Here is a 10,208-nt window from a genome sequence, read left to right on the forward strand (position 1 = left end):
GCGGGAGACGCGGAGCCGGAGGAGGAGGCGCAGCCGCTGCCCCAGCCGCAGCCGCAGCCGGAGCCCGAGCCGCGGGGCGGGCGCGAAGATGCACACGACCCAGAAGGACACCACCTACACCAAGATCTTCGTCGGGGGGCTGCCCTACCACACCACCGACGCCAGCCTGCGCAAGTACTTCGAGGTCTTCGGCGAGATCGAGGAGGCGGTGGTCATCACCGACCGGCAGACGGGCAAGTCCCGGGGCTATGGATTTGTAAGTTGCGCGGCTGAGGGGTGGAGGGGCGGTGGGGGGGACAAAGAGCCTGGCGGGGAGATGGCGCGGGGGCAGGGAGGGAAGCGGTGACTCTCGGCCCCGAGGGTCGGAGTTGGGAGCCAGGGGCCCGGCGTGACCGTGGGAGGAACGTGCGGGCGTGAGCGCGCTTCTTCTCGGCTCCGGGCTGAACGGAAACTTTGCGCGCGGCGGAGTGTGGGAGGTAGGGCCGGCGCCCTTGCCTCTTAGGGTTCCGAGAGGACCCAGGGGGGTGCGTCGCGGGGGAGGGGCGCGGCAGGGGTGGAAGGAGAGCTTTGTCATGACTGTTGGGTTTCGGGGTGCGGAGGGTTGGGAGGGAGGGGCCGCCGCCCTGCGGAATTGCACGCCCGGGTTGGAGGCCGGTGGTTAAGCGCGCTGTTGCTTTGGAAAACTGCGTGTGTCTTCTGGCGTTCCTGCTGGGGCAGAGGGAGGACACCCCGGAGGGCCTCCTCTCATGCCACCGTCCCCCTTCTTTTAAAATGGCAAAGGTAGGTTCTTTCAAAGAGGATCCTGTGGCTCTTTGCCGAGCTGAAACGGAGCATATTACGCTTCCTGGAGATTTACACTCGGCCGTTCATCGGCCGAAGAGCAGCGAGCCCAGAGTGGGACAATAGCTATTGTCGTTGGGGACATGTTTGCGGGTGGCTGGGCGCACCGGGCGGATGTGGGGCTGGCCTTACTCTAAAGCAAACAGCGGCTCTCAGGCCGATCTCGGGGCGCTGGGGGTAGAAGGATCCAGAGGCGTTCTAAGACGGAATTCAGGCTTACGTATCTCGACGAGGCCCTATTGGCACCCTTAGGACTTAGGGGTGGGGGTGTTATTATTTGGGCGGGGGGTGTGATCAAGGAGTAAGGTCCAGCAAAAAAAAGAAAAAGAAAAAGTTTGCGAACCCCTCAGTTTTACCATGAATAACTTCTCTAGTGGGATTCCAGGCTTTTCCTTCAGGGGTTCATTCAGAGCTTTGTGTGTGTGTGTCTGTGTGTGTGTGTGTGTATGTTGCTAAGGTCACCATGGCTGACCGGGCTGCTGCCGAAAGGGCCTGCAAGGATCCCAACCCCATCATTGATGGCAGGAAGGCCAACGTGAACCTGGCATACTTGGGAGCAAAACCCAGGATCATGCAACCAGGTGAGAAATGCCTGTCAGCCCCCCACCCTCCGTCAGAGCCCCCCACTTCTGAATAGTAAGAATCCCCGATGCATGAGACCCTGGCTCCCCGAGAACCTGTAGACGTGTTTAGGAAACTTGAACCGTACTTAGTTGTCCCACCAACGCATTGAGAATAAATGAGAGTTGCCAACAGTCCTTTCAGAAACTGAAATGTACCTGTATAGGCAGACATCTAATGTGCAAAAACAGATCTTGGGGATCTGGACAGTTTGGACACACCCAGATTTAGACTTGCCTCTTCTGTTTCCTATATGACACGTAGGAGCTGCAGTCCGCTCTCAATTTTCCAGCTCTTAGCCACTTGTAGAAAATTCACATGTGGATTATGTGGCCAAACTTGTCAACTCCAACTAGTTATACTTCCCTACACTGCTTTGTCTCTCCTTTTACCACCAATTGCCCGGTGCTCAGAGCAGGTAATCTGACTTGTCACTGACCCAAGGGAAGTATGAGGAGTTAGGGTCAGCATAGTAAAGCTTTGACATAAAACCACAGGATATTAGCAGTGGAAGAAAATAGAGAGAGATCCCATAGTCAAGGGCCCTCATGTTACAGATGAAGCAGCTGACGCTTAGAGATGAGAAATCGTTGACTCCCCAAGTTATGTGGTGATTAGTCACCAAAAGGGAAGCATCATTTTGTCTGTGAAAATATGACCTTTTGGGTTTTTTGCATTAGTACAAATAATTGAGAGTTGACTATAGAGAAAGTGTAATCTTTCTCTTGATTAAATTATATACTTCTTTAAGTCTTTCCATCTGAAGTTTTGGAAAGAGGTTGACACTTCCCATCCAAGCTGATTTGAAAGGAAACTAAGTTGTAGAAAGTTAAGGCCTGTGCAAACATTCAAGGGCCTTAAATAATACTTAAGGAAGCCCTGGGTTGTGCAAATGGTTAAATGCTTGACTACTAGCCAAAAAGTCAGTGGTTCAAACCCAGCCAGAGGTGCCTGGGAAGACAAGCCTGGAGATCTGCTTCCAAAAGGTCACAGCCTTGAAAACCCTATGGAGCAGTTGTGTTCTGCACACATGGGGTCGCCATGAGTCACAGTCGGCTTGACTGCAGCTAAGAACAACAAATAATGTATGTATTTGTCTACTATATGGGGTGTATCTATTATCCAGAAGAGAAGGAAGGAAAGGAGAATTTATTTTTGTGAATTTTGAATCGTATAAAGCTTCAAAACCCAGTGCTTCCAGAGCATTGTCCACAGCATTCCCAAACCAGTGTTCCAAATTACAAACGCTTTTTCTAGATTGTGGTTCAGGATTGTAGGAATACTTGTGACATGTAACTTCATTGTCAAGTCCTATTGTTCTTGTTTTTATTTCACAAGAATTGTCCCTGGTCTCATTTTCTTAAGCCCTCTTCTATGTCTGTCAAATAAACTTGGCAGATATTTTTTAAAGTTTCCACTGTGGACTATTAAAATCTTTATTTGGGGTCAGCGGTAGCACTTATAAAACTGACTTTAAAAAAAAAATGGGTATATATATGTATTTCCTCCAAAGTGTTAAAAGAATGGTTCTCTCTTCTAGTGAAAGTTGGGATTGCATCTTACATGTTGTGGTAACGTGACCATGCACAAATACAGAATGTGGTGTATTTTGTTGTTAGGTTTTGCATTTGGTGTTCAACAGCTTCATCCAGCCCTTATACAGAGACCTTTTGGGTAAGTCAATGGAACAGGCCCTCCTCTGTTTCAATCTAGTTATCATTTGTTAAACTTGCCTCTTTGTTACATACACACAAGACATCATGTCCCTGAATTTTCCTGGTTATACATATTTATATATGCTTGTCTATTTTTAATGCTGATACTATAAATATTTTTAGATGAGTCAAGTTATGTGACCAAGTATGCAGCCTCCAAACCAGACACATTTTGAGCTTATGATAAACCAAACCAAACAAAAATACCAGGTATGACTTGTGGACAGGGTGCTTGTGCCCCCTCACCGTTACTGCTGTTCGACTTGACTCAACTGTATTTATCTCTTTCTAACCTGACAGGGCTCGTATACAGTTAAGCTAACTGATCAGAAGGATACCATGATAAGAGGTGGAATAGTTCTGTTTGGAGTTAAACTCTGTAACCAGTAGACTCAGACACAAGCTCGGATGGTGATTAACGATGCATGGATGTTGGTGTTGTTTTCCATTTTTCACAATAGTCGATAGACCTCCGTGTGCTTTATTTTATTTATTACAGTAACGAAGTGGTGTTGATAGCTAAACTGTGTGCTTTTTGACTTAATTGAAAAGAGCTGTAGTCAAAGTGCTTTCTTTTCTTCGGGGAAGGGGCTCTTTGTGTTTGTGATTTTCGTGGTGGTGTTGAGGAGTGTTGACTTTTTACTTTGCCATGGGAAGCAAAGGGCCTTTTTTTTTTTTTTTCGTTCCTTGCTTTTAAGCTGTAGCCTGTGACTTCCACTTACCCGTATTTTTGTAGTGAGTGCTAAATGGTGTGATTTCTTTCTGTAAGAATACAGTCATTGCTTGCATGTCCTAAGTTTCTGTTTTACTGGGGGTGTTTTCTGGGAATGGGGTTCTTTTGCAATGTGTACCCACTGTTAGGCCTTCTCATTTAAAGGTCCAGCTCCCCCATCAGATGACCTTAACACTAGCCAGCGTTCCGAGTAGAGTAGCACTAACTTTCACTTTTCAGACCTAACCCAGGTGAACAGCCTGCTCATTTTTGTGTCATCTCTGGGTGCTGTGATTAACAGCTTTCCTTATCTGAGCTCCCCATTTCCCTCCCGTTCACACATAAGCTGGGTGGAATATCACCGACCTCCTACATTTATTCTGAACACTAGAGTCGACTTTGGCCATATTCTACCTGATCAGCCTTCCTGTGACTTGAATGCCAGAGATTTAAACGTCTTTTTTAAAGGATCTAGTTGTTCAAGATGTGTTAGTCTCTGCCGTTAGTCTCTTCCTCTGGTCTAACATCTCAACATCCGTATGTGTGACCTCGAATGTTGGGACCTGTCTCCATAGGTAGATGTGTGCCTTCTGTGTCGCAAAGAGTGGACCAAAAAAGTCACAATAATCTGACTTGGAAAAGTCAACTTATATTTTCCATGAATACCTTCTTATAACCCTGCCTTTAACTAATGGATGCCTCACTCTTACTGCCGGCTCTTAGCCCTGTTCACTATAGACGAGAGTCTTCTGCCCGACATGATCACAAAGGGCCTTCATACACCCGTAGCTGTTCATCAAAGCCCCATCCAAACCACCCTGAACATGGACAACAAATAGTGTGATGAGTCCAACTACTTCTGTAAGATCCCACCCCCTCGTTGGTCTAGACTGTGTGTTTAAGGCAGAATTAGGGAGGAGAACATACGTCTTAAGAAGTGATAGTGAGCTTCGTCATGATCTTATGCTCATAATCTTGAAACAGTTACAAAACTAAATCAGTCAGCAGGTATTAGCATGTGTTTTTGACTGCGCAGTTGGGTGAGGAAATAGCACTTTAGTTTGGGAAACAAATTTAATACAAACCAGTCAGGAATAATTAATCGCTAAATTACTTGGTGTTGTGGCAAGTACAAGAGGAATTCAGAGTAGCAAGAAAATAGATGTGCCGGAGGAGTGGGACAGGGCTTTGTTGGGGAGATAGACTTGAGCTAGACTTGGGCCAATGGATATGTGCTGGATGGGAGGAAGGAAGAATAGATATGTCTGAAGGGGGTAGGGTGATGGGATGAATGTGAGTAAAGACACAGAGAAGAGAAGATGCAGTGGCTGGAGAAACCAGACTGTTGATGGAGGGTCTTAAGAGCTAGATATAGAAATTTAGACTGGTTGTGGTGGTCTTCGTAGATCCTTGAAAAAGAAAGTAACACAAGGGAAATAAGAACACCCAGAGTCAGCTGTGCCATATGGAAGTTTTAAGTCAAGTGTGTTTTGATGGCAACCTTGTGTTTTTCATCTCTTCTACTATTCGCTGTCTTTATAAGGGATGGCGATTATTACTGTTTGCATAAATTGTTTGAACTTGAGATTCGTAGTAGAAATAGACAGCATTCCAGATGAAACAAGGCTTCTCTTTCTTTGTTAAGCGGTTCTCAGCATTGCCCTAGTCCCCAGAGTCTGTACCTAACAAATCACACCTGGTCACCCTAAATTCTATTTGAATGCCACATGTTCTTATTTTAGGCCTATAAAGAAGCTTGAGAATTTTTTGTATTACTCAAGTTGGTTTGAAATTCTAGTAACTAAACTATTTTTTATGTGGTCCCTAAATGGCTCCCAGATTACTCTGTACCGTTAAAGACAAAACCTTGGCCGGAAGGAATTTCTGATGTAACACAGTGGGAAGATATGTAGAAACTCGTGAATTTGCTGAAGAGCGTCATAAATATTTTGTTTGGAAGAAACATTTTCTTACTGAAACCTTACAGCCGAGAGACTGTGGATCTGTGCGTAGAAATTTCTAGGCTAGTTTAGATCGGGTTGAGAATACACATTTATCAGTGTATCTTGAAGTGTTCAGATTTGTGCTAGGTGTGTTAACACGGTGCTAGGTGCTGTACTGGCCGCTAAGGGGGCGGGAGAGGTGGTTACTAGCATAAACATGTGTTCCGTGCCAGCACTGGTAAGGGATACACATTAATTCCCTAATTTAATCCTCACAGTAATCCTTTGATGAAGGCGCTATTCATATCCTTTCTCTGGGTGGAAGAACTAACAAACCAACCTGAGACACACGCAGAGGTTAGTTAACTTCCCCGGGGTCACGGGGTTAGGAAGTGATAGAGTCTGATTTTCAGTTCAGAATCATGGTCTGCCTGACCTGAAAGTCTGTATTCTTTCCTCTGTATCGGGCTGTTGCAGAAAAGACATGACTCCCTGCTCTCTTGTAATCTACTGAGAAAACTGACAAGCACCCCAAAGCGCTCTCTGTGTAGCCTCAGATAAGGAAGAGAGACATCCAGCTGCTGTAATCCAGGAAGTCTTCAAGAAGGAGGTAGAAGTTGACCTAGGTTTTAAAGGATGATGGAGGATGGGGGACTGACCTGTTGAGTCTTCACAGAGCTTATTTTATTTAATTCACAAGTCAGGGTTGAAGGTACTAGGCCCATTTCCCAGACGAGAAATGTGAGGCTGAAAAAAAGCAAATTGCTGAAGGCCCTACACATAATAAGGGCTAGAGTGAGTCCCCGAGTGGTGCCGATGGGTCAGTGCTGGACTACTGACTGAATGGTTAGCGGTTCAGACCCATCCAGAGGCACCTCAGAAGACAGGCCTGGTGATCTGTGTCTGAAAGGTCACAACCTTGAAAGCAGTGCACACGTGGGATCACCATGAGTCGGGATCGACTCGACGCAGCTAACAACAAGGGCGAGGGTGGGTAGGATTTGGATTTCAGCAGGTGGAGGTGGAGAGAGAGTTGGTGTCTCTGGCAGAGGGATGGGATGCACAAACGTGAGGAGCTAAGAACGAAAGTCTGGCATGGTCAGGAAACATCAAGCGCTCGGTTGTCCTGGGTTCAAAGAACAGTGGAAAGGAATATGGAAGGCAAGTTTGGAGCCAGAATCACGACGGGCCTAGAATGCCGAGGTTTAAGAAATTCACATTTAGTTTGATATGCTCTTCAGGGCCATGGATTACTTTCAGCAAGCAAATGAGAGGGAAGCTCTGTCAAAATTGTGCAGTTGTTTGAAAGAGGAAACCAGTTATTCTACTGCTTCAGAAATCAGAGGGACGTGAAGAGATGGGAAGAAAAGGAAAACCTAGGAATTTTGTTTGAAAATTGCTGGAAGTATCTGCTTCGCACTTGTCCTCTTGTAACTGCTAGGCATGTTCCTTAGACTAGTAAGATGGTGCGAACAGTCAGCTCACTCGACTGCTAACCAAAAGGTTGGAGGTTCAGGTCCACCCAGAGGTGCCTCAAAAGAGAGGCCTTGCGATCTAATTTTGAAAAATCAGCCTTTGAAAACTCTATGGAGCACAGTTCTACTCTGAGACACATGGGGTCGCCCTGAGTCGGAATCGACTCAGCAGGAGCTGGTGGTGATAGTGAGCTGTTACAGGAGCTCCTAACGTAGGAACTGCTTCCCAGGTGCCCCCCTACCCTTCTGTCCCATTCTGCCTTCCTTCCTGAACTGAGGTGTTTTCGGCTCTCCCTGCTCTCGGGCTTCTGCTTTTCCCTGCGCTTTAAAGGGCTCCGGGTGTTCGTCTGACTTCTGGATGTCTTCCTCCCCTTTCATAGATTTCTCGTCTCCCGGGGAACTGCACACACTCCTTGGTTTGCATTCTCAAAGCAAAATGATTTCCCATGGAAAGTCATTGCAGAAGCGAGTCCTCTTTATAAACAACCCTGCTTATCACTTACTGCATACTTCACACCCATGCGCGCACACACGGTTCTCTCCTGCCTCTTTGTAGGATAAGCTTGTTGTGGTTAACGCTTATTCCAGCCTGTGAACCTTGCAGTCACTGTGTTGTCCTTTGGAACTTTGGGAGTATAAGGGTTAATGTTTCGGTATCAGGGAGCTTTGTGCTGGCTGGCCGTTGCAGCTGATAGATGTTTTACTTTGGCCTTATAAAGACATTTTACCCGCTGGAAACCCTTGTCGCATGACAGGATCAAAAATAGCCCAGCTGCAGCCCCTGCTGTCTGTCACCACATGCAAACTGGCGTGAGGGCGGGCTCCCTTACAGCGTCCCCACACTGTGGACGAGGCCACCTCCAGGACAGTGTTTCCCAAAGCCACACCTGTTGGTACAAGCGAGCCAGTCACCTGACCTGCAGAAAAGTTTGAAGTGTGTGTAGGACCACGCGTCCGGTTTCTGACAAGCAGTTAAGAACGTCCTTGCGTGTCCTCAGAAACACTTGGGTGACGTCGTTTCTCCTGGCACTGGAAAGATCTACAATCTAGTAAAACCCAGTGTATTTTTATCACTGGGGTCAAAGCTGGCTACCCTCTGCGATAAATACATCTTTTCCATGGATGTTCATTACTGAGAGCTTTCAGTGAAACGCTGAAAAGGCAAAGCAAAATCTGTTTTAAAACTCGGAATGCAAGGCTTTCTGGTTTGAGTTCACTTGAAATTTAAAGGTTGTGCTTGTACTTCTTGTAAGTTTTTGGGCTTTGCCAAGAACCACGTGGCATGCAGGTCTTGGACTTTCAGAAATCTAGGAGTTTCTGATGGATATTATTTTAAAGAAAGATGACAATAAATCAGATATTCATGGTAGTATTTTAAGTGGGCAATAATGAATCACAAGAGTGAGAATTCAGATGTATGTTTTTTTTTTTTTTTGGTAATATCTCTTGTGATTTATGTTTTTAACCAAATTAACTTTCAAGTAAGGTGATTGGAGTCTGTGATCTGTGACTGCATCATTTTAAAAGATACTTGATTTTGTTTCACTTTCTTGAACTTTTTGCAGGATAATAGAAGACTAGACAGAATTAAAACAAAGATGCTAATAAATCTATTTCTGTTATTTGGAGGATAAGACAGTTAATGGATGTGCAAAAAAATAAATGTTTCCTGACTTGTATAACTATGTAAACCATCTAAATTTCTATTATTTTTGGAGATATTTAGTATTTCCCTGTCCCTCCCTTTCCCTCAACCTCATTGTTTCCCCAAACCCCTTCTGTCTGTCTTGCATAGAGATAAACAAGCTGGCTGACCCTCAGTTGCCTGCTAGTCAAACAGGTTTGATTGACCGCTGTGTCCTTATGAATTTTATGGGGAAAACAGAACAGAAAGAAAGCAAGTGTGCTGCACCTCTCTTTGGGAATCACTGCCGTGAATGTTAATAGCATTTCTGTAGCTTCCCACCAGAGCCTCTGTGACAGAGTGAGCTGCACTCCAGTTCGTTTGAGAAGTGTGATTCTGCTGTGTTTACCACACTTGTGAACCTTTAAACTCCTTTTTTATTTTGTCGCCTGCTTCTTTTTTTTTTATTTGTATTATTATTATTTTTAATAAGGGTGACTGAGGTTGCAGAGAGATTAATGTGTGCTGAGTCTGCCTAGCAATTTCAAGTAGGGTTGCCATGATAATAAACGGGTACCATCTAAGCCAAATATTGTGTTGAAATTTATTTTCATTTGGACAAACTGGTCTTCGCCCTACGGGATTGAACGATCACGGATTACCTTTGAGTCCTGCATTCACTGCTAAGAATGTTTCTATTTGCTAAACATCATTTTTTCATGAACTGATGACAAAATTTTCTAAAGTCTTAGCCAGTTAAGCGTTTGCTAAGTGCATCTTACGTGCATAGCCTTCGTGCACCTTGATTTATTTTCCAAACTTTGGATAAATGATATTTCATGGCTCTAAATAATCATAAAAATTCCAACCCGGGGGCGGGGGGGTATTGTGGCATTTTTGTTGTGGTTTGAATTCTTTGTGGGCACCGCCTAACCCTGGCTACTGCCGGCGTCATTTCAGTGGACAACTAGACAGTAGATATTGTGGCAACCCTATGCTCATAACAACCACTAAATTTGGGTTTGTCTTATTTCTGGACAATGAATGCTACAGCGAGGAGGTGCGGCCGCCTGACTTTGTTTCCACTTCTCAACAGGATACCTGCCCACTATGTCTATCCGCAGGCCTTCGTGCAGCCTGGAGTTGTGATTCCCCACGTCCAGCCGACGGCAGCGGCTGCGTCCACCACGCCCTACATTGATTACACCGGAGCCGCGTACGCGCAGTACTCAGCCGCCGCCGCCGCGGCCGCCGCCGCCGCCGCCGCCTACGACCAGT

General features: G+C 45.7%; 1 protein-coding gene across 1 annotated transcript in view; it reads left to right on the forward strand.

The window, feature by feature from the left end:
• The first annotated feature begins 88 nt into the window (after window positions 1-88).
• RBM24 (RNA binding motif protein 24) overlaps window positions 89-10,208 on the forward strand; it is a 10,331-nt gene continuing 211 nt past the window's right edge. The window contains 4 exon segments of the mRNA XM_023737493.1: window positions 89-256; window positions 1,298-1,421; window positions 3,081-3,135; window positions 10,027-10,207. Of these exon segments, the coding sequence (XP_023593261.1) occupies window positions 89-256; window positions 1,298-1,421; window positions 3,081-3,135; window positions 10,027-10,207 (528 nt within the window).

Source organism: Trichechus manatus, unplaced genomic scaffold, assembly GCF_000243295.1.
Source record: "Trichechus manatus latirostris isolate Lorelei unplaced genomic scaffold, TriManLat1.0 scaffold00103, whole genome shotgun sequence".
NCBI lineage: Eukaryota > Metazoa > Chordata > Mammalia > Sirenia > Trichechidae > Trichechus > Trichechus manatus.